At 48.9% G+C, this 27,675-nt stretch overlaps 2 protein-coding genes across 2 annotated transcripts in view; both read left to right on the top strand.

Annotated features, from left to right (window-relative positions):
• Positions 1 to 27,675, top strand: part of Mrtf (Myocardin-related transcription factor) — a 308,475-nt gene that overhangs the window by 2,542 nt on the left and 278,258 nt on the right. The gene's annotated exons all lie outside the window — the stretch shown is intronic.
• On the top strand, positions 18,629 to 22,657 carry LOC142767376 (uncharacterized). The gene is made up of 2 exons (XM_075868897.1): positions 18,629 to 19,162; positions 19,244 to 22,657. The coding sequence occupies exons 1-2, from the start codon at positions 18,948 to 18,950 to the stop codon at positions 21,462 to 21,464; spliced, it is 2,436 nt and encodes an 811-aa protein (XP_075725012.1). The 5' UTR covers positions 18,629 to 18,947; the 3' UTR covers positions 21,465 to 22,657.

The following is a 27,675-nucleotide window of genomic DNA, read 5'->3' as shown; positions in this document are numbered from 1 at the left end:
GACCTTCGAATAACGCTTTCGATGCTCTACCACTGAGAGCTACCACGGTGGCTCTACCCCCCAGCCACTTTATTAGGTATATACGGGAATTTGAACGTGGTAGTGTCAGTCAGCGCCACTAGTAGCCATGGCGGCGAGTGTGACACACTATGAGCTTGTGTGGCGCCACGTACGTAGCACGTGAACTATATATATATATATATATATATATATATATATATATATATACTGAAAAGTATTCAGTGTGATTTGAACCACCCAAACGGCTGTCAACGCCAAAAAGGTATTCTGTTTGGGATTGCACCGAATACATGTCATTCGATGCGACTCATGTACGTCGAATTCCGACCGTTTTATATTACCAGTACAACGTCCCCTCTGCTGAAAGACATCGTCGTAATGTGTGTACTGTTTGATGTATCGTTTCCTAAGCACTGACAAACAAGGATTTGTTTGCACGAGTATTTGAGTATTGCTACCAGCCTGCAAGCGATGATCACGGGATCGAGTAAAACTTACTTTCACGCCATCGCGAATGATTCATGCGTATTGTAACGCGAATGCAAATAACTTTTCAGCCACTGATTGTAACTGAAGATATTGTGTGCATGTCTCAACCCAGACGTCGTAATATTGTCACGACGTCAAAACAGAGGTCTTGCCGCAATGATTGAGACACCAGAAGCAGGTCGGTTCTTTTACTAGAACGCGCAAGAAAGTTCTTCTTTTTCATCCATTACCTTGTACTTCATGGCACATGCACAACTGCCATGGTTTTTCTTTTTGACAAGCATGTGACAATATATTTGCTGTCGGTGGTTTTAAGGTGCTGCATCTTAAACGGTACAGTAAGCGTTCGTAATAAACAGGAGCCGGTGTACGGGCTGTCGCCCGAGGCCAGAAATCAGTGAATCTATTGGTCACTCGCTCACCGATCAGTGCATCTGTGAATGCAGTCAAATGACTAATATATCCACCAATAAATCTGCGTTTGCTAGTGATACAATAGCGGTCACGCATACTGATACATGCAGGAGGTGATTGAAAATCGGAAGGACCACCTGCACCTTGTGATTGAGTGTTGATATAATAAAGAAAGTATTGCATATATTACATATAAACTGAAATCATTGAGCAAGAAGTAGACATAAAATGGAGGTAAATAACAAATCCCCGCGTAGCACAAGAAAAGTCACAGCTTTGCCGCAAAGGAGAATCAATGAATGCGATAGCAACGAATTGGAAGCTCACGCATAGAATGGCAACCAGGTCAAAACGTGCCACGCGTCTCTCACGCACAGATGATGCACGAAACGTAATTATAGGTACAGATGAACGCGAATAAATTATTGCAAACGGTAAGCCGCTGGATACCTAGCTGTGTCTCAAGAAGCTTTCTCGTTGTCTATGTATCTTCGTGTGCATGTTGTCAAGAGCAGTTCGTGACTGTGGCAGGGATGATTGCACAAAATCGGTTTCACCGAAAAGGTGAAGCAATGAATGTGATAGCGACAAATTGCAGTGTTATACGAAGTGAGGCTGGCAGTCAACTCATTCATATCCGATCTCACGTAGCTGTACAAAATGCTGGTGTAAGTAAGAGAACGTGGCCGCTCCAACTACACTGTTGGCACCGTTTTTTCGTGTTGAGAGCGCAGTCTCTAGAAGCTCCCGCCTGCTGTGAGGGCACAGGGCGCGCGCTGATCGTTTCCGCGATAACATAAGCCCCCCCCCCATCCCCTCCCTTGTTTACTCACGAGATAAGCCCGTGGTTAAGTCGCCAGCAAAAGCTGACCACATAACCATACAGGGAGCAGAAGACCTCGGGAGCGCGTATCCGCTTCCCAAGAAGAGAACAGTGACTCAAGGCTCAGAACGAATAGCACCGGGGACAATGAACGTACCTCATGCACCCCTTGTATCCGATCTCACGTAACTCTATAAAACGCAGGTGTAGTAGAACACGGCCGCTCCAACTGCACTCTTGGCACCGTTTTTTCGTGTTGAGAGAGCAGTCCCTAGAAGATCCCGCCTGCTGTGAGGGCACAAGGCGCGCGCTGATCGTTTCTGCGATACCATAAGCCCCCCCCCCCCTCCTGTTCACTCACGTGATAAGCCCGTGGTTAAGGCGCCAGCAAAAGCTGACAACATAACCGTACAGGGAGCAGATGACCTCGGGAGTGCGTATCCGTGTCTAAAGTAGAGAACAGTGGCTCAAGCCTATGGACAAATAGCACCGGGGACAATGGACGTCCCTCGTGCACCCCTTGTGTTGTGGAAAAGGCAGCACATCGTCATCAACATCAGCCTGACTACGCCCACCCCAGGGCAGAGGCCTCTCCCATGATCCGCCAATCAACCCGGTCTTGTGCTTTCTGCTGCCACGTTATACCTGCGAGTGTTTAATCTCAGCGCCCCCCCCCCCCCTAACTTTCTGTCTCCCCTTCGTGCGCTTTCCTTGTCTGGGAATCCAGTCAGTTACCCTTTACGACCAGCGGTTGTCCTGCCTACGTGCTACATGCCCGGCCCATGTACATTTCCTCTTTTTGATTTCAGCTACGATATCCTTAACCGCGGTTTGTTCCCCAACCCACTCTGTTCTCTTCTTGTCTCTTAAGGTCACACATATCCTTTTCCTTTCCACTGTTAGCGGCGACGTCATCAGTTTAAGCTGTACCCTCTTCGTAAGCCTCCAGGTTTCTGCTCCGTAGATAAGTGCCGGCAAGATGCAGCTGTTATATACCTTCCTCTTGAGGGATAGTGGCAATCTACCTGTCAAAGTTTAAGAGTGCTTACCAAATGTGATGCACTGCATCCTTATTTTTCTAGTTATTTCACTCTCATGGTTCGGCTCCTTGGTTACTACCGGTCCTAAGCAGAGGCGGATCCAGCCACTGATTTTAGGGGGAGGGGCAGTCGTTTGAAGTAACACCGGGGAGAGGGGGTGGGGTCGTTACTTTTTTGTTTTTACTGGCACAAGAGTCCCTATAACAACATAAATACTGTTGATGTGTCCTCACAGTGGTCCCACTCATTTGTTCTAATTGTTGATAGAACGGGACGGCAAGAACAGGAAAGAGGGTGATGTTACAGGGTTCGGGTAGCGGGGGGGGGGGGGGGCGATCGCCTTCACCGCCGCCCCTTCCTTTGGATCCACCACTGGTCATAAAAAGGCATATTCCTTCACAGCTTGCCCCGCCGCGGTGGTCTAGCGGCTAAGGTGCTCGGCTGCTTACCCACAGGTCGCGGGATCGAATCCGAGCTGCGGTGGCTGCATTTCCGATAAAGGCGGAAATGTTGTAGGTCCGTGGGCTCAGATTTGTGTGCACGGTAAAGAACCCCAGGTGGCCGAAATTTCCGTAGCCCTCCACTATGGCGTCTCTCATAATCAAATGGTAGTTTTGGGACGTTGTACCCCACAAATCAATCAATCAATCAATCAATCCTTCACAGCATCCCACGTCTACCTACCTATCACAAAGTTCCGTTTTCTGCCGAGACTGTTGCACAATACTTTGGTTTTGATGCATATTAATTTTCAGACCTACTCTTCCGCTTTCCGTGTCCAGTTTAGTAATCATGAACTATAGCTATCCAAAGCCAGTGTGCTTTGTATAACAGAGTAGGTATTCCTGATTAATTCTGCTAACGAACGGGGAAATTCGAAGGCCGTGAGCACTTTAAAGATATACGCTTGCTCCAGTCAGTCGAATTTCTCCTGGTCTAAAGATACAAGAAGACAAGCTTCTGACCCTACAGGATGTTCAGCAGAGCCCTCAGACGTTTAACAATTGTGCGTGTTGGTACTTCGCTATGGGAGGGCAGAAAGCCGTCCCCAGTCCTAACATCGGATGGTCTGTTAAGAACAAATGTTCAACGATTTAGAGTATAGATGCACTATACTATCATTATAGGAGAGCTTTGAGCTGTTTCGAACCATAGATTACTGCGTCTTCAGAAGACGTGGTTAACGAGTTAAAGCATTTGGTACTCTACTGACCCGTCCCGTGGGCCTACAAATAAAAAAAACACCTGTGTTTGTGTTTAGAAAAAAGTTCTTCGTGATTTAGAGTACTTGATACTCAAACCATGGGAGAGCATGGGAGAGGGCCTTGTGTTTAGAAAACGTAGTTAACGATTTAGAGTACTCGGTACTGCTGAATGCTGTCCCGTGGGCCTCCTCACGCTTGATGAGGCAATGTGTGAAAAGAAAAAGTGAAGAACGATTCAGAGCACTTGGTACTCAACTATGGGAGAGCACTAGGCCGTCCCTTGGGCCTCACGGCATCCGGCCGGAAGAAAGACTGTGCCACGTTCACGCGCGCCTATACTACGACCTATAGCGTCATGATTACATACGGACTTCCCGATTGCTCAAGTTATTTTCAAGGGCATCGTTGCAGTGATTTTCTAAAAATTAGTTTAATATTGTGCAATTAGTTATTTTCTTTTGAAACATCACGTCATGCACACTACCTTTAACTTAATCCTAAGTTTTGTATTGCTAATTTTATAGCCGTAATTGTGCAATACTGTATGGGCACTAGGCAAGTGGATTGTCGAACAGAGACTGAAAGGTATTCAACCCGTCGAGTGAAAAGACAGGCCCCCGAGAACCCCTAAACCGCGAAAAAAAAATAGCATGTTTCTAACGCTAGGTTCGATTACCATTGTACCCTGACGTCATGACCTTATATGATCCGCTCGATCAAAGAAACTCGTACAAGATAGGCACAGCGTACCTTCTCAGCAAATCTGCCGTTCTGTGATACGCTATGCAACTTTTTTTCTATTCAAGTTTAACACTTACGCGCAATGTTGATTTGTTTTCTTTTTTTATTGCTTTCTCGTTCATGGTATTTTCCAAATAAAAACTTTTTTTTTCAGTTGCGAGTCGTGGCTCGCGTGTGTCCTTTCTGTATACTCTTCCGTCCTCGTCGCCATAGGTTTAAAAATAAACGTGGCAGTACTTTTATCCTTCGGAGGGATGACATTAGGTTACAGCCGCAGGGAGGTTTTGCTCTGCTGTGTGCGTACATAATGGAAACAAAAATATTACCTTGTTAGGCTTTTGTTATTATTCTTTTCGGCTCCGAGACTATACCTGAATGCCTGACTGCTAGCTCCTGTAGCATTTTCATACATATTTTTTACGATTTGTTTTTGCTTTGTACTGAAATTATGTTTAATGATTTTAAATGCATAACTAACTCACTTGATGATCCTGTCCGCCCGGTTCTTGGCCGATCCCCCTTTGTGGGCGAGGGCCAGCAAAGTAAAATGCTGGTAATCGTCATCATCATCACCACCATCATCATCATCATCATCATCATCATCATCATCACCACCATCATCATCATCATCAGCGTCGTTGTCGTCGCTCTGTACCAAAAAATACACCCATGTGTTTGCTTGTGGTGCTCGAATACTGACCCTGATGGTCGCGGGATCGAATCCCGCGCTCGCACTTGCGACGGAATCTAAATTGCTAGAGGCCCGCGTGGACTTAATTTTCAGGCGCACGTTGAACAACACGAGATGGTCGAGCATGCCATAGTCCTCCACCATGGCTGACCCTCATCATGATATCGGGGTTTTGAAACGTCGAACTCTTACAGTTATTATTATTATTATTATTATTATTATTATTATTATTATTATTATTATTATTATTATTATTATTATTATTATTATTATTACGTCTCGATGGTGTCGATGTCAGTCGGTGCGCCATGCGACAGCAGAGTTTATTGTCGAACTAATGTGTTCTCATCCTTCCCTGAACTACACATCTCCCACAGCCGCCTGTGTACGCGCGGGAGATTTGCATTCAGAGACTTCAAGAAGTGACGGGTCCTTCTCTTATGTTTCACTAATGAACATTTCTGTTTTATATAACTTAATGCACTCGTGTAACAACACGGCAAGTCTGACAGTAAAGGTAAATAAATAAATAAATAAATAAATAAATAAATAAATAAATAAATAAATAAATAAATAAATAAATAAATAAATAAATAGGCGAAGCTCGCGTCAAGCCCGGAGAGGCTTGTAGCTGTGAAACTGGACGACTATGAAGACTAAATTGGTTGCTTCTAAGTTATTTCTAGGCCTTATCTATGCGATGCAGGTTGTTTCCAGACTGATTCTAGGTCGATGCGAGGCTTTAATTAGCCGAGTGATGCTTCCTTCGTCGATTCTCAGCGCTGAGAGGCTCGCCGTAAACGAGAGACAGTCACAGACGGCGACATGGGCTGGCCGTCGTTGGCGCCGTAGGACCCTTCCATCGTTTCGGGGATCTTCTCGCAACGGCGCCGTTGCGTTTTCCGTTCCGTATAGGCACCCGACAGTGGACCAGAGGGCGCGACGATTCTTTCTGGGCTAAGGTCCCTATATATAGAGGAACTTTATTCTGGGCCGCCTCAGCATTGTTGGTACCGACCGCTAGGGATACTAACAAAATGGAACTCTCGCTGAACACATTGAGACGCTGAAGTGTCAATGCCCTTTTGGGCGCGTTTTCAAAGAACGCTTCCTGGGCGCTTACATACTCAGCCGTGACCCGCCTTTTCACAACTAAAAAAAGAAAATAAAATGCACGGGAAAGTCTAGTTTTGCTGCGTCTACTCACTAGGCTACGCATTGGAAGGCTCGGTTTTGCTGCGCCTACTCGCTATAGGCTGTGTGTTCTGGCGCTACCATCACTTCTTGTAAACTGCATTTCCGGGTGCCTATACATGTATTCATCTGATTTTACGTATACTGGGCGTCTTCGGCTCGCCGTCGTCGCTTCGCAGCCATTCGTCTATAGGGCCGACTCAGTCGTCTCCCTCGCGTTTTAGCTTACCATGCAGTTCTGAGCTGCGGAATTCACCCGATTTCCGTGGCGTGTATTTCCGGTTTTTGGTATACTGACAGCTTTGTGGTACGGTCGCGCACACGAATTACGGTTGTAGCTTTAAACAGCTTCGCTGTTATTAAACGAGTCCCGAAGGTGGCGGGTTCGATTCCGGTCATGGCGATCGCATAACGATGGCGGCGAAATGGTAGATGCCCGTGTTTCTGTTTGATGACAGCGCACGTTAGAGAACACCAGGTGGTCGAAATTTTCGGAGCCGCTCCACTACGGCGTCCTTCGGAATAATGTCGTCGTTTCCGGGACGTTAAAAGTACGGATATAATAATTTTTAATGTTAATACATAAATTCAACATCGGAGATCGGTGTATGTACCCTTTTCAAAAACAAAATGGCCTCGTATCTGCATGTTACACTGCAAATGTCGCCGAAAGACGATAGTCTTGCGTCTGGAGAGATGTGAACAAAACGTTTATTTGATGTTGTGCGCAAGAAAATCGGTGAATGGTATTCTGCATGGCGCTGCGTTAGAGTGCCCCGAGCGTGCAGCGGAGGCGAACGAGCGCATCGAGTCGCGTCACGCGTGAGACATGAGCGCCGTCTGGCAGTTATCTTGGAAAACGAAGCGCGCGCGGCGTGCGTGCCCGTCTCGGAGGTGATAAGGTGTAGAACGCAATGCGACGGGTAGGTGCCGCCACCGTGTCGTCTTGGCAAAGCGTTGGAAACACCTGCCTTTTCGTGCGAGCGTTGCATGGCCAGCGCAGCTCGATAAACGCTATGGTCCTTAGAATTACTTATGTGTGCCTTTTCTAGTAAAAAAAATACACATACATAATATTGACGTGTTTTTATGACGCCTCATATATGCGCAATAATTGTTTTTTTAATTGACAATCGCACAAGTATGAACTCTGAAGTTTGGAGCAATATTGATAGGCGCTGTGGATGGGGTCGGCCGTTTGGAGTACCGTTTGGCCATTTTGGTGACGTTTGGGGTATCGTTAAAGGGTGGACAAACAGACAGACCAAAATTTTTGTTTCGAAGGTCCCCAAGAAAGACGGAGGGAGTGGTTCTCTTCGATTACCCTGCAAGACTGCGCGAGCGGCCCACACCGCGGAACGCAGTGGTCCAGGGCGGCGCGCACCTCTCTCGGTCATGGCCACCCTGCAAGGACCCGCACCTGTCGCAGCAGTATACTAGTTTCTTCGTTTGCGTGTCGCGACGTTTGTGACTGCCTATTGGGGTCGGGTGGGCCCGGTATAGAGGTAGAGAAACAGAGAGGAGTCGGGTGACGATAGTGTCGAGTCACGGCAGCGGTTCCGGGCCCCTGCCCACAGCCCCCGCCGCCCTCAATCAGCCCCATCGGTCGCCCACTTGTTTACGGGGACGGCCTTGCCTCCGTTATTAGCTCGTTTGCATAATACACGTGGTTGGTGCAGCACGCGTGCTGTCCTTCCGACGCCCCGCGACACGGTGTCGGGACGTATTAGCTGCGCTACGCGGAGGAGCGGATGCTCCCCCCCCCCCCCAAACTCCTGCTGCGGCTTGCCCCTGGACTTCGGTGGCTGTTGCGCACCGTATACAAGTGCGCCCAAAAGTAAAAGCGGAGCGAGCGAGATGTGGACAAACTAAGCAAAACTAGAGTTACTTACTGCACATAAGCTCCCCAAGGGATAGCACATACAGTAACTCTTAAGCCAAACTGCATACTATCGCGCTCTGTCGGAGAAGTGGTTCTTCATTTGTAAACGGTAATGATGGCACTATCATCTGGTACACTTTCGCCTATAAATGAAAAAAAAATGCTATGAAGTTCTGCCTAGTTTCGCCACAGATCGCGCGATCCATTTTACGTTTAAGGGGACCTGTACTGTGTACTCGACAGAGTTGCTCGATGTTACTGAGCTAACGAGAAAATATTCATCACAAAATAAGTAAAAAAAAAAGGCGGCGCGACATTAGCGAAGAAGCCGCCCACCCCGAAAGCGGAAACTTCCGTTCTCCCGTTCTTTAACAACAAAGGCGTGGTTGGGGAATGTGAAGACCACTAACATAACTATATACACGAAAATAAGTCCAAAAAATGTGACAAGTGACTGGAAAATTCTACAAACGACATGGCAAAAAAAAAACAAAACAAATCCGCTTATTATAAGCGGGCCCGACAACCCTGGCACTCATGCAGACTGAAACGTGACAGCTTTGGGCTTAGCGGGGCTAAGTAAATGCCTGTACTTTCGTTTCCACCGTCATCGCTTCTTGTCGTTTCGGCGGAACTTTTGGATGGGCTGCGCTGTGCTCGGTTGAACGACGCGCTGGGAAAAAATTGGCCGCGTATCTGCTTGCTTCACTGCAAATGTCGTCGAAAGACGACAATCTTCTGCCCGCCTTCTTTCGTGCATTGCGTCGCATTTTCAGCGCAGCTTAAGAAACACTATAGAGTGTCTAGAATTACATATCTATGTACCAAACCGCACTCGATACCACATAAGCCAACCTAAAAACACTGACTGTGACTGTCGCCTACGAAACCAGAGTTGCTACTGTATACCGGCAATCTCGCCAAGCCGTTCGTAATTTAACGCCCTTATATGAGCCGCTCATATAAGGGCATTATGCGCTATGAGCCGTTATGCGCTATGATCCTTATATGAGCCGCTCATATAAGGAGCTATAGCGCTATGGGTAGCTGAGCTACCCATAGCGCTATACGCCAATAAAGACGGGCAACGAATACCCCGCGTGGACTCCATAAGCATTCTCGGCCTCCTGGTGAAGGCCACTGGCTGCCGTGCACGAGCAATAACACACATCACAGCAAAAATGGAAAACATGCTTATCCGGCGAGTCTCAAGTCGCAGACGAGGCCTTGGAGAGGCCAACCTCCTGCGCGTATAGCACGCGTTCCTGATAAGCCACATGAATTGCGTCGCCTCTGCCGACAACTAGACGAAGGTTGAAAAGACGAAACTCAGACACACTCATGCGCAAAAGCATTTAACAAGTCCTTGGTTTACCTCAAGACACGAGTACTTCCAGTCTCGACCAACTAGACATGCACAACGACGTCGATGAAGTGATCGAGGCCCAGACCACGGCCCAAACGATCCTCCTCCTATGGCTGCCGACTTCTAAGGGAGGTCGGCACGTCCCCACATTCGTATACGTAGAACGCGCAGTACCAGGACTGTCCGCGCGCTACCTACATGGTAACGCCATTTCCACGAAATGTTCACCCGCAACACAACAATGGCAGACGCTTGACCCGTGCTTGCGTGATCTTGGACCGTACCACCGTGAATCGCAACTCTATACCGTATTCGTCAATGCGGCGCAATCCACATTCGCACTCGTGATAGTAGATTGTGACGAAGCCCTGCGCTCAGTCACCTCGGTTAGGCTAGCAACGAGTGCCATAGCTGCGCAGATGACTGTAGCTCTAGCGATGATCGACCCGAGAGTCTTCCCGGACTGTCGCGCCGCTATTCCATGCTTGCGAAACCGGCAACATCGCTCGAGAAGCAGCCCGCATTTTATAAAGACGCAAACGCACGGGCTTGTACTGTGACTCTCTTCGTTCCCTGCCCACATTGGCAAAAAAAAAAAAAAAACGGCCACCCATGCACAGCGGCAACTCAACCTCAGCGAAATGGCTCGTGATCGATCACGAGAACTGACCCGCCGCGACGATCAATCAGCCATTGAAAGAGCTGGGCCCTGACGTATACAGTTTAATGGCCCTTTACTCACCTTCCACGAAATTACCTCCCACTAGCGAAACGACGGAAGCCAATACCCTTTACCTCATGCAAAGCTCGAACGCGCGCAGGAGCTAGCCATTCGCATGCTATACAAACGAGATCGTATACCCATCACGGGGCCGACTCAGTCGTTACAACTCGTACATAAATCCACAATACCCAGACTGCACAAAAATGTACTGTTCACTCGCACACATGCTCTGGCAATGAAACGCGTTACCTATATAAGTGACCTCTCACCGGTGAGTCCGACTGGGAAGAGGCACTCGGAAGTCCCTAGCTCCAACACCAAATAAAGACAGTACAGAGGGCCCGAGAACTGGTGCATAGCCTCCTATATTTTTTTTATAGAGGAGGCTATGACTGGTGGAACGCCACAACGCTCCCGCCCCGACTCGGGCGTCGCCTACAGTAGCGGATGCTGGGATATCCCTCGTGAACATCCTGGTGGCTTATTCTTCAGGACATTTTAATAAAGTTCTTCACTAACTGCATTTTCTAGTAAAGGAACTCACCACCTAATGCTTACGTATTGATGTTTAACCTCAGATATGCGCAACACTTGCTTTTTGATCGACTATGTTCACAAAGTGTAAATGCAGCCACCAGTTCAAGATGGCTGGGCGTTCAGCAAGTGCTTGAACTTTGGCCGGGTGGACTGAATAGTGTGACAGACAGACAGACAGACAGACAGACAGACAGACAGACAGACAGACAGACAGACAGACAGACAGACAGACAGACAGACAGATGAAAATTTATGCGTTCAACTATGTATCCCAAGAAAGGCTATAGTCTTGAAAACGAACATATATACGTAATGTATGGCGCCTTGCGGTACGCTGTGAGATCACTCACCACTCCCTATACGATCACCACGGCGCTCACTATTACCGCCACTACGCCCACTTCATCCAACCACTTCATTTACCCTTCGCTCTGCCCCACTTAATTTAAATCCCACTTTATTCAGCCTGCTAAAATAATTAGCGAAGACGAGGAAGGAAGGAAGGAAAGAAGAAAGGAAGAACAACAAGAGAGAAAGCAGAAAGGTTAATCAGGCACCTGCCCGGTTTTCTAGCCTATGCTAGCTAAGTAAAGGCTTCTTTGTGTGTTGGCTGTAGCTCTTGCCCTTTTGGATGACACCAGATCGCAAATCTTCACACCGACTCAAGGTCAGCGGTCAAATCTTTCGCCTCTGGCTCCGTCTGTACTGAAGTATTTAAACTACTTGAAAGTAGGACACTTTCTCATATCATTACCTGGTTTCCTGAACATCTCGAACCCCTACTGGACTCTCAAGTAAACCTGAGTGACACTGCTCACTCCCGGGCGCGCGCGCTAACCCTCCGCGCTGGGGAGGACGTAGGTCCGCACGTTGGCAGTGAGATGTTCAGGGACGCTTTACTTACGTTCAGTGAAGTGGCTAAACACTACCAGTTGAGTAGGCAGTCATTTGCTCCTCCACACAGCAAGTTGTCTAGACCTCAGGCCATCACGTTTAGAATGCTCCAGACCAGGTCCTATCCAAGCCTATTTTTTTCTCAGCATAGTCTCCTCAGAGGCTTTTGACTCTACCTGTCCTGATTGTGGTGAGGTTATTGACTTAGCACATATGCTCTGGCAGTGCCCCTCGTTACGGGGCCCAAGTCGGCTCACAGAATATTGGGACGCTGCCTTACGAGGTTCAGAGTTGCTACCACAACTACGGGTTGTCCAGAGAGCCCACGACGCGGCGGTGAGGCTAGGCCTCCCCGTTCCTACGTGGGAGCGGCCCACGGCGTTGCTCTAAAGTAGCAGCGTTTCTCAGGACTCAGTAAAGTTATTTGTCTGTCTGCCTGTCTGTGTGTATATATGCGTGCACACAGAGGGGTGGCAGGACTAGGTTGTGCCCACCCTCCATAGTCACCAGAGAGGGGGGGCGAAGTTTGCCCCATACCATACATTGACCTAATATGAAGAGGGGGGGGGTGCTTCGATGACCCTTACCCCCTCGCCTCTGTATGGAAACCGCGCGGACGTCTATGTAGGTAAGCCACCAGCCTGAGCAGCCTCGCTGTTGCGTCAGTGTAGTACACTATACGCGCAGCTGGTTGAATCTTTTTTTTTTCTGAGTGTAGCGCGTGACTTCAGAAAGGTTTCTCTCTCCGAAGAGATCGGCTGCGTGAATTCACAAAGTTGGTTGCTGTTTTAAGTTATTCTATCGTGATGCGGCAAGAAGGAAGTCACGTGCGAACGGCGACAGGTATACAGGCTGTGTTCCAATACTCACTGCAGACGGCTAAATAGACAGTTAAATGGACGGCGGCCATCTTAAGTTCTATTCCAATTCTCACGTAGCCGGCAAAATAGACAGCTCCGAGACGACCGCATCGTAGACAAATACGACGCAGGCTACTTTGTTGTCTAAACAAGATGGCGGCTCAGCGATTCACTCAGATCGGATATCGCCGCAATGATCGTCTGCACACAAGCTGACGCTTTCCCAGACGCTCAATGTAAGTAACGTTTATTTGTTTTTGATTTCAACACGAAATAAGCTAGAAAATACAAATGTTACGCTTGCTAATTTTAGCTTTTTATTCTCGACGCGAGGTGGCGCATTGTCGCGTGAAAGCCGTCTACATGTGTTTCATTTCTCGGACAGCATGGGCTCGATGCTGTCTTCTAAGCAGTCTTCGTGCACTGTCTACGTGCTGTCTAAGAATCGGAATACAACCACTGTCGCGTATAGCACACCTGCGCAGTTCCGCGGCTGCTCTCGCTTACAATTGTCGTTAGTGTCGTCAAACGCGTCGACGCGCATGGGCGTACAGAATGTATTCTTGTTGACGTCTGTGACGAGTTCACTGGCTCGTGACCACTCTCATCAAGCCCCGCCACTGTCAGCCATGCGAATTAAGGCTCGCTACGACTGCCTAATGTACGTCCGGCTGACAGTCGTATACCGAGGAATGTGTATAGGCGACATTATCGCCCCGCCGCAGTGGTCTAGTAGCTAAGGTACTCGGCTGCAGACCCGCAGGTCGCGGGTTCGAATCCCGGTTGCGGTGGTTGCATTTCAGACGGAGGTGGAAATGTTGTAGGCCCGTGTGCTCAGATTTGGGTGCACGTTAAAAAACCCCAGGTGGACGAAATTTGCGGAGCCCTCCACTACGACGTTTCTCATAATCACATGGTGGTTTTGGGACGTTGAACCCAATATATCAATCAATGAACATTATCGTCGCCTATTAAAAGTCTTGCTGCGTCGTCCTCAATTTAAGCTGGACCCTCTTTGTAAGTATCCAGGTCTCTGCTCCGTAGCTAAGTACCGGCAAGATGCAGCTGTTATGCAATGTTCTAAAAACGTTGCTGTTATGTACCTTCCTCTTGATGGATGGAGGCAATCTACCTGTCATGATTTGAGGATGCTTATTAAGTGTGCTCCACCCCATTCTTATTCTTCGAGTTATCTTCAATCTCGTGGTTCGCAACGAGCGATGGAAAGGAAAATGGTAGGTTTGACCTTAAGAGACAAAGAAGAGAGCAGAGTGGATCAGGAAACAAACCGGAGTTAAGGATATCATAGTTGAAATCAAGAAGAGGAAACAGAAACGGGCCGGGCATTTAGCGCGTAGACAGGATAACCGCTGGTCATTAAGGGTAACTAACTGGATTCCCAGAGAAGGCAAGTGGGTTAGGGGGAGACAGAAGGTTAGGTGGGCAGATGGGATTGAGAAGTTTGCGGGTATAAATTGGCAGCAGCAAGCACAGGACCGGGTTAACTGGCGGAACATGGGAGAGGCCTTTGTCCTGCAGTGGACGTAGTCAGGCTGATGATGATGACGACGATGACGACGACGATGGTGATGATTAAAAGTCTATGCAGGACCCGCTGTCCCGAAAAGGAACATTGCCCGCGGGGGGCCATAATATTTTGCACCGTGTAACTACGCATGAACGCCTTTCCAAAAGATGTGGCCCCACGTCAAGGAACATCGCAAACGACTGGCGATCCTGTTCGCAATCTTCATGTTCATATAGACGAGCGCATGGGGGGGGGGGGTGCCCCTCTCCCCCTGGTAATCTAAAGGAAGAAGGGGCGAATTCTCGCCTCTATCTTTTGCTCGATCGGAAACTTTCTTGTAATTATTTTTGTTTGATGCTCAGGGATTATGGCCACGGATGTCTTTTTGACAAAATGGGCGACTAGAAACACCTGAAAAGGTTGCATTCGAAGAACTGTTTGTTTCACATCTTTACTCCTGGTAACCCGGAGACATGTAGAAGGCCACTGTGAGAAGCGCGTTACAGGTTCATTTGCATGTTTGCATATGTGAAATGTCTCCCTACTCACTTATTTCCCCTACCCACGTGTAGGATAGCAAATCGGACGTAGTCTATGTTAACCTCTCTAACCTTTCCTACATTCTTTCTCTCTCAATGCATCCATAGCGGAGTTTGTTTTTTTGTTTATTACTTGACCAACGCCGAAAGGTGGCCTTGACCCCCTCCGCCCCTTAATGTTCAACACTGTCAACACTTATGTGCACCACACAGCAAAAGTTTTCGGAATGTGGATCCACAAGAAATGCGAATTTCCGCTGTATTACTTTGTTATGCTTGCAATCAAGCTGGGGACTCTGTAAAAGTTTCCGTGCCAAGTGCGGTATGGTAACGCGTATTTGGAGGGAGACGTTCCCGGACAAAGGAGGGTCTTAGCTTTCTCGAACATATCGCGTCCCGCGAACTTTTGCTGTTGGGTGTACGCGTCCGTGTGTCCTATTTCCTCTCCCCATTCTAGGGTAGCAAGCCGTACACGAGTGTTTTAAATCATGCCCTTTCGCTTCTTTCTACTAGACAGACGACCCGCATTCGCAATTCAATAGAATACCACTTGATACATAGAATACAATACAATACAATACCCTACAAAAGGATACTACACAGTACAACAAAACACAGTACAATACTACACTGACTTATTTCCAGAAATGCAGGGGATCTGGGGGGTACCGTTGGCTAAGAAAAGTGGTCTGAAATATAGCTTGACTGGGCCGATGGTTCGTTACAAGGAATTCGTGGTGATTGTATATGAGAAAAATAGTAATATTGTTGGAAGCTCAAATTGAATTGAAATATCAACACTGTTATGGCGTTTCTTAGCCGGCACTCGGCGTTAACGCGTAATGATGATGATGATGATGATGATGATCCTTCAGCTTTGCTGGCACTCGCCCAAAAAGGGGGATCGGCCAAGAACCGGGCGGCAGGATCATCAAGTGCGTTCAGTCAGGCATTTAGGTAGTCTCGTAGCCGTAAATAGTAACAACAGGCTAACCGGGTAATCTCTTTGTTGCCCTTATGTACTCGCACACAGCATAGAAAACCTCCCTGTGGCTATAGCCTAGTGTAATCCCTCCGAAGGATAAAATTAGTTCCACGTTTATTTTTAAACCTAGCTTCTCAATTGGTTCGACCAGGTATCTTTTCCTTTGATAAGCATAACGTTGACGGGATAAAAAGAAATGATCTATTGATTCCGATTCCTTGCAAAAGAGACACAACGGAGATGCTGTTAGTACAGCTTTATGTAGGTGGTAATTCAGATGCGGAATTCTGCATCGTAATCTGGTGATTGTAATTTATAACTGCCGAGATACACACCACTGTTTGTTCCAGCAATATCTTAGATGTACGAAGTCTCTGACTTTATCCAATCATATTTTTTCTATTTCTTTGTGCAAACAAGCATTTCTATATCTGAGTGCTGTTATGTAGGCGAAATCAGGTAAAATAGGTTCGAGTGGTGCCGCTTAAAGATGACGACAGTCACGGCCATGCTCGGACTCTCGGCGCGAGTGGCGTCCTTTTTGGAGATGACCCACTACAGAACGTGCTCGAGAGTGAAAGCCATTTCCAAGTCCCAAGGCTTCACTACAACTCGAATGCACAAAGCGAGATCGAAAAGTTATAAGGAATAACGAAAACAAATTCAGTACACAAGGAGACAGAAATATATGCAAGTGTTACAGCAAAGTATGCGCAATTGGTTCTGATAAATGAACACGCCCTACTGAAACGTTCCGTATGCGATGTCCAATAATTCCGTATGTTTCCGTAAGATTCTTACGGAAATATATGGAAAATATATAGGAAACATATGTATTCTTTATGGAAACATATGGAATTATTGGACTCGCATACGGAATGATTCAGTAGGGCGTTGTTAATTAAAAATAAAGACTTTCAATCGTCACGTGTTTACGAAGTGCAACCGGAGTTCCTTCGGTGCACACCATTTGACATCTCGATATTTATTGAAAAATATTTGGAAGATTGTGCTGTAATGGTTGTTGGCTACATCTATTAGGCACCCTGGAACATACCACATAATCCAGGACAATTAACAGTGGCTGGAAGCAGTCGAACGAGGAATAAACCCATGAAAGGTTACGTGCAATACAGGCCCATCGACGTCACTGTTTAACAAACGACGTCCGAATGATTGCCCCCTTGGCTAATGGCTTCCGTTGCACGCATGTTCTAATGAGCGAGGCACACCTGCGGGACGTGACGGCCGTGACATCGAAAGTAAATAGGCCTTGATCGCTTCTGGAGTTGTTTCAGAGAGCGGCCGAGGGGAAAGTCGATAGCTCATTAGTTCATCACGAAAATCAGTTTAGAGGGATATGCTATCAGTTGAGAACCATAAAAGAGAGAAGGGGAGCGTAATTCTGCTTTGTTGGACACAATATAAATGAGAACCAACAGACAAAGGAAGGTTAAACAAAAGAAAGGAAGAAGTGAGCGTAAGGGTAGGGAGGTTAGCCAGTCTGGCTGGGCACCCTGTCGGTCTACCCTGTTGATCTACCCTGTCGGTCTACCCTGTCGATCTACCCTGTCGGTCTACCCTGTCGGTGGCTGAATTACTCCGGTGCGAGTGGTATACTTGGCGTCACAGAAACAGACAAATATGATTTGATGCAAGTTTTTTTTCGGGTTGGGTTGGTTACGGTTGTATATAAAGGTTACGTTTGTTCTTAGGTTGTAAACGGCTCTAGGGCATCGGTAAGTTCTTTTTTGACGCACTAAAGCGGGCGCAATCGCACAGAAGATGGACGATTGTTCCTTCGCAGCTGCAGTTAATTGTTACACGTGCGAATGAGTACAGCGTCGCCATCTCTGCGTTGCTACTGAAAACGTGAGCGAACTTCGCAGACAATTTCTTAAAGCCTCCTGCACCTTGTTATGCCAGCGAGTCCTCGTCAAACGTCCGTGCCTCGGAAAAAGGCAATCTGGGTCAAGGCCAGCCGCAACCCGCCCGACGCGAACATCTCAACGGCGTGAACACGCGCGGCGCCCTCTGGCCCAGGTGCAGTGAGTCAGCGGCGCACGTGACAGCGAGCCGGCGGCCGCGTGCCTGGTGGTCTGACGCTTGGCGCGGCGCGCCATTGGAGGAGTCTGCCCTGACGACAAAGCGGCGCTTCTGATTGGACATTTTGGTTGGACCCGGTGTAAATAAAAGAAGCCCTGCGGCGCGTCGCGATCGGCGGTCCTATGTGAGTGAGAGGAGGCCCCGTGTCGGAGAGCCGGCATGTGTGTGAGTCGGCGGTTTTAGGCGAAAAGCTGACCTATGTGTTAGAGAGAAGAGCTCGGCTTTTCGAGTCTCTGTCGGCCCCAGTGCCGAAATTGTAACGCTTCTGTATATATGCTGTACATAAACCTTGTTTAACTCACCATCGTCTCGTCCGCTCGTCTTATCAGCTCTGCGCAGAAGCAGTCGCGAGCTGATAAACATACGCTACGCAACAGTGGTGGCTTCGGCGGGATCGGCCCGTCGTTCGCAACAGTCGTGGAAGCGGCGGGATCGGTCCGTTTCTCAACAGTGGTGGCAGCGGTGGGATCGGCCCATCGTGCGCAACAGTGGAGGTCAGCGGTGGGATCGGTCCGTTTCTCAACAGTGGAGGTCAGCGGTGGGATCGGTCCGTTTCTCAACAGTGGTGGCAGCGGTGGGATCCACGGAGGCAGTTTCTCAACAGTGGTTGGCAGCTGCGGGATCGGCCGGCGTCAGCGACATCGATGCGGTGAGTGCCTGATGTTTTCCCCTCAGTTCACCAGACTACTCTAGCTCAGGTTGTAGTAGTTTAGAGAAGGGCTGTGTGAAGCATTATAGTGAGCTTTGATCGTTTCGAGCAAAGTCGAAGTGCTTTGAAACCAAAGTTAATGCGGAGGGGGTAAACACGGGAGTGTGAAAAATTGCTTGCGCGTCTTGCTAGTAGGCTTATAGTGGGTACGGCAAGTAAATTGTTAACAGGGGCAAACAGCAAGAGGCTAGTGTGAACGATGGAGAACCTTAAAGTGAAGGAACTCATCGAAATTTGTGAGGAACTCGGCATTACTTTAGGCCGTGCGAAACGAAAGCAAGCGATCCTTGAGATCATGAAGGATGAGGGAGTGTCGGCTGAGGAAGTCGATGAGGCCTGGGTGGATATTAAAGCACGCCGTGAGGAGGCTGAAAGGCGGGAAATAGAAGCTCGCGAACGTGAGGAGGCTGAAAGGCGAGAAGCTCGCGAGGAGGCTGAAAGGCGTGAAGCTCGCGAGGAGGCCGAAAGGCGTGAAGCTCGCGAGGAGGCTGAAAGGCGTGAAGCTCGCGAGGAGGCTGAAAGGCGTGAAGCTCGCGAACGTGAGGAGGCTGAAAGGCGCGAACGTCGCGAGGAGGCCGAGAGACAAGAGCGCCTAGAGTTGAAACGACTAGAATTGGCAATCCTACAGTGTTCGCAGGCGCCTAGCGTAGCTTCTCCAACAGTTCAGGTCAGCGGTTTTAGAATTCGGGACCAACTGCCACCGTTCGTAGTAGGCGAGGACATGGCGAAGTATCTCGTCAAGTTTGAACACGTCTGTGAGCGAAATGCTTTGGAGCAGTCTCTTTGGGCGCGGAACCTGCTAGCTCTTCTTCCCGGCGAAGTGTCCGACGCGATAACTTGCTTGTCGAGGGAAGCGTTTGAGAGCTATGACGAGGTTAAAGAAGTGCTCTTGAGACGTTATAAGTTGTCACCCGAGGCTTTCAGGCAAAGGTTTCGGTATGCTAAAAAGGGGAATGAGTCACACGTTGACTTCGCGTTTCGTCTTAAAGCCGATTTGATTGAATGGCTCAAGGGCGAAGGTGTTTATAACGACCGCGATAAAGTGGTGGAATGCGTTGCATTGGAGCAATTCTACCGCTGCATCGAGGAGGATGTCAGACTTTGGCTGCAGGACAGACTTGGGGAAGTACAGTTAAATAAGGCAGCTGAGTTAGCTGAGGAGTATTATGCTCGCCGAAAGTTGCATATCAGGGCAGTGCGCGTTGAAAAGGATGAAAGGAAAGAGGGCTTTTCAAGGAAACCTGATCAACGGAAATCCGCTCCGCACCGTAATTTCAAGAAGGAACCGTCTCTTACGAAGGACAGTGTAGGGGAAGGGCAAACAGAAGCGGAGAAATCGAGTGAGGTTTCTACCACACAGGCATTTGAATCGGAAAACAAACGGAAGCCGGTAATTTGCTACAACTGCAAAAAGGAAGGACACATCGCGAGAAACTGTCAGGAAAAATTTGCCTTCGCAACAATCCGAGAATCAGGAAAAAACATGCGGTTGTTGGAGCCGTATCTCCAAGAAATTAAAGTAAATAAGAAAACGTGCCGAGCGCTTAGAGACTCAGCGGCAACCATGGATGTTGTCCATCCTTCATTGGTGTCTCCGGATGATTTCACAGGAGAATGCGCGTGGATCAGGCAAGTCGCCGAGGAGCAGAGTGTTCGCTTACCAATCGCCACGGTTGTCATTGAAGGCCCGTTCGGTAAGCTTTGCACTGAAGCGGCTGTGTCTGCCGCGCTAAATGATCGTTTTCCTTATCTTTTCTCCAACAACTCGGAGCAGCTTCTCAAAGAGCAGGGCAAATCGTTCTTCCCCAACTTAGCGTGCATGGCCCTCACGCGATCGCAAACGCGGAAGCCTGATCTGGTTCAATGCAGTGAACTCTCAAGTGACCTTGTCGGCGGGTCGACGGAACCCCAGAAAGGAAAGTTTCCGCATGAGTCATGTGAGCAGTCACGCGAGCGGCCCGTCGCGAAAGCGGTCGGCACGGCCGGCGCGGTAGGGGGAGACGACATGGCGCCATTGAGTCAGAGCGAGAGGGCTGCAACGCTCTCGCCTGTAGCGGAAAGTTGGAGCGAGCTGCCGAGAGTTGATCGAGAGACGCTCATTCGAGGGCAGCGTGAGGATCTCTCGATTGAAGCGCTAGTGAAAAGCCACAAAAACGCGGCACAAGTGCTGACGAAGGAGCACTGCGAGAAATCGGTGAAGAAGCGTGCTTTTGAAGTTGATAATCAGGTAATGCTGCTGCAGCCGTTCAAAAGGAACAAGCTTGAGGTTGATTGGGAAGGGCCCGCAAAAGTAGTATCGAAGCTTTCCGATGCCAATTGTGAAGAGAAATTAGGAAGGCGGCCGAACAAAATTTATCACAGTAACTTGAAAGCAGTCGTAAATTTACTTTTAAGTGCTTCAGAGGAAGAGGAAGCAGAAATTTTGAGTTCGAGTGAGGTAATCGAAGGGGGATCGAAAGTAATCCGGGAGCAGATAAACCTAGAGCCTATATTAAGTGAAGTCCGGAAAGAGGACCTGAGAAAGATTGTTTTGGTGTTTGAAGATGTGTTTTCGGACCGTCCCGGAAACACGAAGGTGATCGAACACGATAACGAGCTCAGTGGTGAGGAGTCAATCCGTAGCAAGCCGTATCGTTGTTCCCCTGTGCAACGTCGAAGGTGTGAGCCGCTCTTGGTGCCGCATAGGTATCGTCGCCTAAAGGTGGCCGGTTACTGACGTGGAGCATGTTGCTCCACAGCGCAACTTTGACGTTCGCTATCAAAAAAAAAAAAAAATGAAGGAAAGGTAAACGCTAATGCAGGTGCATTGAGCAGTGCGTTCCAGTTAGTACCTTCTCAACCTTTCGGTTTCTCGCTGGCGATTCGGGGCAAAATTTTGACCTCATCACGACCTGGGCTGAGCGCTCTCGTTCAGAGTGATCTCAAGGGGCCAACTTTGTGGTATTCTAATTCGTTGCGTTGTTGTAATTGTGAAAAATTCAAGTTCTTACTTTAAGAGTCTTGTGTCCCACATGTGCCTCTTGATGTAGAGGGAACAAAATTCCGATAGACACGTAGATAGGTATATGTTGTACTATACTTTGTCTGGTGTTCTGTCGGGTGACCGAGGGCACTTGCTTGTGTCGTGTGTTGTCTGTTGTCGAACCGTTCTTAGCCAGTTGCAGAACCATCGACAAGTGCTGAAACCGAAGATGGTCAGAAGAGACGAGTGAAGCTGGTCAGCAAGTTGTGGCGACAAGCCAGTGGAGCTGGGATCCGTCGTCAAAAATGGGATGTGTTCCCGGAACAGTCTGGAGCTGTATTCTCCCCATGGCCCTGGAGGCGAACCTGGAGGGACTTGGCGGACGAGCGCACCTGACATCCGAGCCCCGTGGAAGCAGCTCGTCTTTCCGGTGCATTGTCTGGCGGCGGGGGTGCTGTTATGCCAGCGAGTCCTCGTCAAACGTCCGTGCCTCGGAAAAAGGCAATCTGGGTCAAGGCCAGCCGCAACCCGCCCGACGCGAACATCTCAACGGCGTGAACACGCGCGGCGCCCTCTGGCCCAGGTGCAGTGAGTCAGCGGCGCACGTGACAGCGAGCCGGCGGCCGCGTGCCTGGTGGTCTGACGCTTGGCGCGGCGCGCCATTGGAGGAGTCTGCCCTGACGACAAAGCGGCGCTTCTGATTGGACATTTTGGTTGGACCCGGTGTAAATAAAAGAAGCCCTGCGGCGCGTCGCGATCGGCGGTCCTATGTGAGTGAGAGGAGGCCCCGTGTCGGAGAGCCGGCATGTGTGTGAGTCGGCGGTTTTAGGCGAAAAGCTGACCTATGTGTTAGAGAGAAGAGCTCGGCTTTTCGAGTCTCTGTCGGCCCCAGTGCCGAAATTGTAACGCTTCTGTATATATGCTGTACATAAACCTTGTTTAACTCACCATCGTCTCGTCCGCTCGTCTTATCAGCTCTGCGCAGAAGCAGTCGCGAGCTGATAAACATACGCTACGCAACAGTGGTGGCTTCGGCGGGATCGGCCCGTCGTTCGCAACAGTGGTGGAAGCGGCGGGATCGGTCCGTTTCTCAACAGTGGTGGCAGCGGTGGGATCGGCCCATCGTGCGCAACAGTGGAGGTCAGCGGTGGGATCGGTCCGTTTCTCAACAGTGGAGGTCAGCGGTGGGATCGGTCCGTTTCTCAACAACCTCAAATCGAGCGCGTAAGTAAAAAAAAAAATGTAGTTTTTTTTTTATCGGCACTACACAACTCGCGAAGCCTTCTTACTCAAGTATAAATCAAATACGGCGAGTATTTGGTAGTGAAGGAGTTTTAACAATATAGTCTGACGACTATAAAGACTTGAAGTGGACGGCTCTCGCTTCTACAGGCACCGACATCTTTCCCACACGTACGGAATCTCTTGCGTACGTTAGCGTTGAACGCTATATGTCGGAAATAGCGTTCGTGCGTAAGAATTCCGGCTAGGTTAGCGTTCTGCACACGCTCAGTTTAGAGTACGCAACGCTAACGCTAAATCTTCGCGTATGCTGTTTTCCGCCTATATACGATTACTAAAACTCTCTAATCACCGAAAACCGAAGGCCGGTGCGCATAGGCCCGATTACATTGTCGCTTTCTACTCTTGAAAGTAAAGCTCGATCATTCTCAAAGTTTACTTAGGTTGTAACCGACTTTCTAGTGGCTGAGGTACTCGACTGCTGACCCGCAGGTTGCGGGATCGAAGCCGGGCTGCGGCGGCTGCATTTCCGATGGAAGCGGAAATGTTGTAGGCCCGTGTGCTCAGCCTTTGGATGCACGTTAAAGAACCCCAGGTGGTCGAAATTTCCGGAACCCTCCACTACGGCGTCTCTCTCGTAATCATACGGTGATTTTGTGGCGTTAAACCGCACACATCAATCAATCAGGTTGTAAACGATCTCTGGTCCAAGAGCTCGCATTCCTGGCCCGAGGATTCGCGAGTCCCCTATATACTATAAAATATCATCATCAAAAGCCGGAAGAAGAAGAAAGAAGACTGCTGCCTGGAGCGCGTGCGCGCTACTTCACTTCTTCTAATAAACCGTATTCGTTCGAAGCAGTCCCTGGTTACTGCCACAGGGATGTATGCTCCACTGTGTTTGATTACATCAATGCATCTAAAAGATTGCCGTGCTAGTCAACCCCAACCTTTTCAGATTGTTAGTTTATAGTTCGTAGTCATGTCTATCAAAAACAAGAGACGGTTTGACCGCTTGCTCAGCAAACATTTTTGTTTTTTTTTGGTAGTGATATTTTTGAACTACTTTTTTCAGATTGGCTTCATTTTCATTTTAGTTTCATTTAAGTATCCTGCCGCCCGGTTCTTGGCCCATCCCCCTCTGTGGGTGAGCGCCATCCATAAGAGGTCATCATCATCATCATCATCATCATAATCATCATCATCATCATCATCAGTCCCTGGTCTCGATCGTCTTAATATATACTGTGCAGTACGCGAGTATCGTTCCGCGCTGGGGGCGCCTATAGCCCTCTGTGGGTGAGCGCCATCCATAAGAGGTCATCATCATCATCATCATCATCATCAGTCCCTGGTCTCGATCGTCTTAATATATACTGTGCAGTACGCGAGTATCGTTCCACGCTGGGGGCGCCTATAGCCCTCTGTGGGTGAGCGCCATCCATAAGAGGTCATCATCATCATCATCATCATCATCATCATCATCAGTCCCTGGTCTCGATCGTCTTAATATATACTGTGCAGTACGCGAGTATCGTTCCGCGCTGGGGGCGCCTACGGCTGCTCGACGAAGCGAGCAACGCGAAGTCGACACGCGACGATGCTTCCCAGCTGGAGATGAAAGCGAAGCCGCCGCGAGGTGACGCGCGAGGGTTCTATTTTTCTCTCGTTCTTCGTAATGAGGCGCTATAGCACTCGTGTATAACGCCCTGGATTGAGTTCGTGGAAACGTTACGAGCAAGAATTTGAAACGGTAACGGAAGAGTGTCGCAGTGCTCCGGAGGAGCAACAACTTTACACCTATATCAAAAAGAAGGGAATTCGGAGGACTCGTTTTCTTTCGTTTGATGCGATCTTAACGAAAGTAAGAAGATAACGAAGACGAGGAAGATATGGGGAACGTTGATTGGACTGTTTTATACGCGAAGCTCCTGATGATCGAGCTCGATCCGGTGTGCGGCGTAACCACCCATATTGCGCATGCGCGCCCCTCCCCCCTTTTCTCCTACGCTCCCTCCTCACCTCGCAACGCTGACGCAGGCTGCGTCTGCTAGCGAGCGTCTTGATTGAAAACCGATGGCTCGCGCTGCACAACCGCTCACTGGTCAACCCATACATATAGGCACTGGATCTTGACCTCCAAGGTAGAGCTGGTGGAAAATTGGTCCTGTCCGTTGTTGAACAGTAAATAAAAATTCGCAGCGTGCGCGTGAACCGAAAGTGGACTGCCGGCCCCTGAGCCCAATCGGAGTCCTCTGTCTCTCACTGCCCGTTAGCGACGATTGGCATGTTCCAGCAGGAAACACCGGTTCATCACTGGGTGCTTTGCGCCTCCGCAGGTTTATCTCCTGCGCTGCGCCGTGGTGAACGCCAGCGTCAACGCCGCCACCGCTACTTCGCATCTACACATGGTTCCCTTTAGCTGGAGATGGATGGAATAGCATTTATTAAGGTCCTGCAAGAAGCACGCGAAAGCGCTCAGGGCTCCCACGTTGGGACTGAGAGGCCTAGCCTAACATTCGCATCGCGGGCTTTCTGAACGGCCCATTTCTTGTAGGTTATGCTGGAGCTACGCAAGGCAGCCGCCCACCTCACCGAGGTAGCGTCGGGGTTAGCATCGTTATACATTGTAGTGCACTCTCAAAACGTGTGTCTAAGTGTAGCCGGGGTGAGTTTGTATTGGTTGCATTTATCATTATCGTAGAGTTCCGGGTATTCGCAACTCAAATGAACCTGAGCTGGCGCTGCGGAGTTGCAGCATGGCGCATTCACGGAGGCCACCACGCCCGCTATCGCTAACACAAATAGTGAGTTGTCTGCAGTGTGATTGCAGTTCGCGCTGCTTAGTAGAAGTGGAACGGGTTGTTGACGAGGAGCATCTTATTTTAGAAGGCGTCAGTGGTCCCGCAAGCGCGAGCGGGGTTCTTGAAGTGGTCGCGTTGTGTGTGTATAATGCACATGACACACTGCGTCTCTGCGAAATTTGTTTACATACTTCGTGCGCCGCAGCGACATTTAGTCATAGGATACAATGGTCATTTAATAGGTTCGAGTCAACAATGAACACTGGTGCCTCACCTGGAAAGAAGAAATCCTATACTATGTTACTCTATGCTTCTACAGCATACGACTGGCGCTTGGACTGTTTGGACCTCAGTACGCAGCTTCCCTATATTGCCGCCAGGTGCCGCATGAATTGCTGGAGTCACGAATGTGGCGTGGATGACGTGTGGATTTGGGTATGACTCCGTTTGCAATGTAGCCTTAAAGTGAGAGCTCGAGGCCCACCTATAGCTTAGGGCTAGGCGCCGGTGAGACGGCGTAAAAATTTTTAAAGTGTATTGTAATAATTGGGATATAGCTAGGAAGGAGGTTAAGTGGACGAAAAGACAGCTTTCCTGCGGCAGGGGCCGAACCGGCAACATACCGCAACGTTTAAGGATTGGATGTCCGGTCTCTGCCCGAGGCTATACGAGGTTGCATGTATTGGTCTCTGCCGGCTGCAAGTTGTCCTTTCGTTGACATTGCTTCCCTTTTTTTTTCAATGGAAGCTGTTATGAGATCACAACGACAGCAGATTTCGGCGACGTAGTTGTCCGCCATGCATCGCCAGTTTCAATATCCACTAACACGCGAAGTAACAAATAATGCAATTTAAAAAAAATCAAAGATCGAACGGGATTAGAACGAGGGTCCTCTGCGTGGCAGTCGAGTTTATACTGCCGTGAAACCACGTGGGTGTTTGAGAGTCCTTCGCAAAAAAAAAAACACCCCGAAGAGGCGTCGTGGTGGGCAAGTAGTCGTGTTAACACAAGTAATATAGCGTGCTATAGAAGAGTAAATTAACAACCACTTGTCAAGCACTGCGTATTGCGCAACGAGGCATTAATTTGAATACTTCCCACCTATTACAGAGGGCTCATCCGTGTGCGCTCATCAGTGTCGGCCACAGCACAAGGTGCACATGAAGCCTTGCAGATGGGCATAGCGGGTACCGTGGTTCTCCACAGAATGACAAAAGACGGCATATCAGGTCCTTTCTGCTTGTAGAAAGAATTCTTGGATACTTTGGAGCATCTAATGTAACACGCACAATCATTCGCTTCCTCGCGGTAGCGTTGAGACGTGCGTCGATAACCAAACGTAAGTTACTAATTGAAAAGGCTATATGCGTACCTGCGGCCCGATTACGATATCGCTTTCTACTCTTGATCGAAAAGCACAAGCGTTCGCCAATATTTTTGCCCCCTTGAGCACCCCATCTAGAAACTGATACTTGTACGGGGCGGGCAGCGGATAAGTTGCGGATTCACACCCCACCGACGGAGAAGGTGATTATTTGGTCCTCTCTAATTCATTTTAGATCAAGCGAGAATCCTGACAGTAGAATTAATGAACCGCAAATAATATCGCCAGCGTTTTCGTTGACTTAACTGCCTGTCATCCTCCTCGGTGGAACAGTGGGTATACGGTGCTCGTCTGCTGACTTGAAGGTCGCGGGTTCGATGCCGGCCGCCACGGTGACATTCCGACGGAGGCCAACTGATCGAGACCCTTGTACAGCGCGATGTAGGTGCACGTTGAAGTACACCAGATGGTCGACATTTCCAGAGCCCTTCACTATACTGAGTACCTCATAATCGTATCGTCGTTTGGGAACGTAAAACCGCAGGTACTGTTATTCAAATGTCTGTCGGCAGCATTACGAGTGCATATCCCTGCT

Source organism: Rhipicephalus microplus, chromosome 7 (assembly GCF_043290135.1).
Source record: "Rhipicephalus microplus isolate Deutch F79 chromosome 7, USDA_Rmic, whole genome shotgun sequence".
NCBI lineage: Eukaryota > Metazoa > Arthropoda > Arachnida > Ixodida > Ixodidae > Rhipicephalus > Rhipicephalus microplus.
The sequence above is the reverse complement of the archived record's forward strand: the minus strand, read 5'-3'. Positions and strand labels throughout refer to the sequence as shown.